Source organism: Manacus vitellinus, unplaced genomic scaffold (assembly GCF_001715985.3).
Source record: "Manacus vitellinus isolate BGI_N305 unplaced genomic scaffold, ASM171598v3 scaffold_143_pilon, whole genome shotgun sequence".
NCBI lineage: Eukaryota > Metazoa > Chordata > Aves > Passeriformes > Pipridae > Manacus > Manacus vitellinus.
In genome coordinates, this window is record NW_021939025.1 from 186,620 (window position 1) to 187,957 (window position 1,338).

General features: G+C 54.6%; 1 protein-coding gene across 1 annotated transcript in view; it reads right to left on the bottom strand.

The window, feature by feature from the left end:
• LOC103759525 (calumenin) overlaps positions 1-1,338 on the bottom strand; it is a 22,381-nt gene that overhangs the window by 5,613 nt on the left and 15,430 nt on the right. Inside the window, exon 2 of the mRNA XM_029958165.1 lies at positions 485-726. Coding sequence (XP_029814025.1) covers positions 485-726 — 242 coding nt within the window. The remainder of the gene's footprint in view (positions 1-484; positions 727-1,338) is intronic.

Below are 1,338 nucleotides of genomic sequence, written 5' to 3' on the forward strand. Positions count from 1 at the left end.
ACCCCATCCTGATCCATGTCCATCCCACTGACCATTGCACCACGACCCCATCCCGATCCACGTCCATCCCACTGACCATTGCACCACGACCCCATCCTGATCCACGTCCATCCCACTGACCATTGCAACCCCATCCCGATCCATGTCCATCCCACTGACCATTGCACCACGACCCCATCCCGATCCATGTCCATCCCACTGACCATTGCACCACGACCCCATCCCGATCCATGTCCATCCCACTGACCATTGCACCACGACCCCACCCCGATCCATGTCCATCCCACTGACCATTGCACCACGACCCCATCCCGATCCACGTCCATCCCACTGACCATTGCACCACGACCCCATCCCGATCCACGTCCATCCCACTGACCATTGCACCACGACCCCATCCCGATCCATGTCCACCCCACTGACCCTCATGAACAGCTCGTCTGGCTGGCTCCAGGAAAGGCTCATCCCCAGCACCAGGACCTACCCAGGATGTATCCATAGGTGGCATTTTTATACTCCTCCCAGGAAACGAGCCCGTCCTCGTTGAGGTCGTGGCCCTTCCACTGCCGCTCCACATCCTCATAAATCCAACGCTTCTGGGCAAACTTGATCCAGGCCTTGAGCTCCTCCACCGTCACAAACCCGTCTCCATCCTCATCTATTTTCCCTACAATCTTCCTGTTGGAAACATGGAGAAATCCAGCTAAAGTTAAGGAAAACAAGAGGCTGTAGGGGAGGGAATGGGAAGGGGAAGAGGGAGCAAGCGGAGGTGGTCATGGAATTTGGGAATTCAACCATTTGGAGATTTTATCCCTAAAACCAATGTATAGTTCAGCTGCCAAAATCCCAGCTCAGCCACTCTTGGGCCACTCAGGTTTTGGTTTCTTCAGAAATTAAAGGTTTTCAGGGAAAAACTTCCTTCTTAGACCTTTGGGAAAGACCCGTCCGTGTGTCCTCCCACCAAGATGGCACCAGGCGAGGAGCACGGACTCGGTTTTGTACTAAAAACGGGAATCTTGGCTCTGCCTCTCCTGGTGGCACGAGGAGTAAGGCGAGGTGGTTATGGAATTTGGGAATTCAACCATTTGGAAAGTTTGTCCTTAAAACCAGTGTTTGGTTCAGCTGCCAAAACACCGGTTCCGACACGGAAATCTTTGGCTTGGCCACTCAGGTTTTGGTTTCTTCAGGAACTATGAATTTTGGCGGAAAAGCTTCCTTGTTAAAGCCCGGGAAAGCCCCACCCGATGGTGCCAGGCGAGGAGCACGGACACAGGTTTCCCTGGAGCTGGGAAGCAGAGCTCAGCACAGGAACCGGGGCCGGGGCCGGGCCGGTCCCAC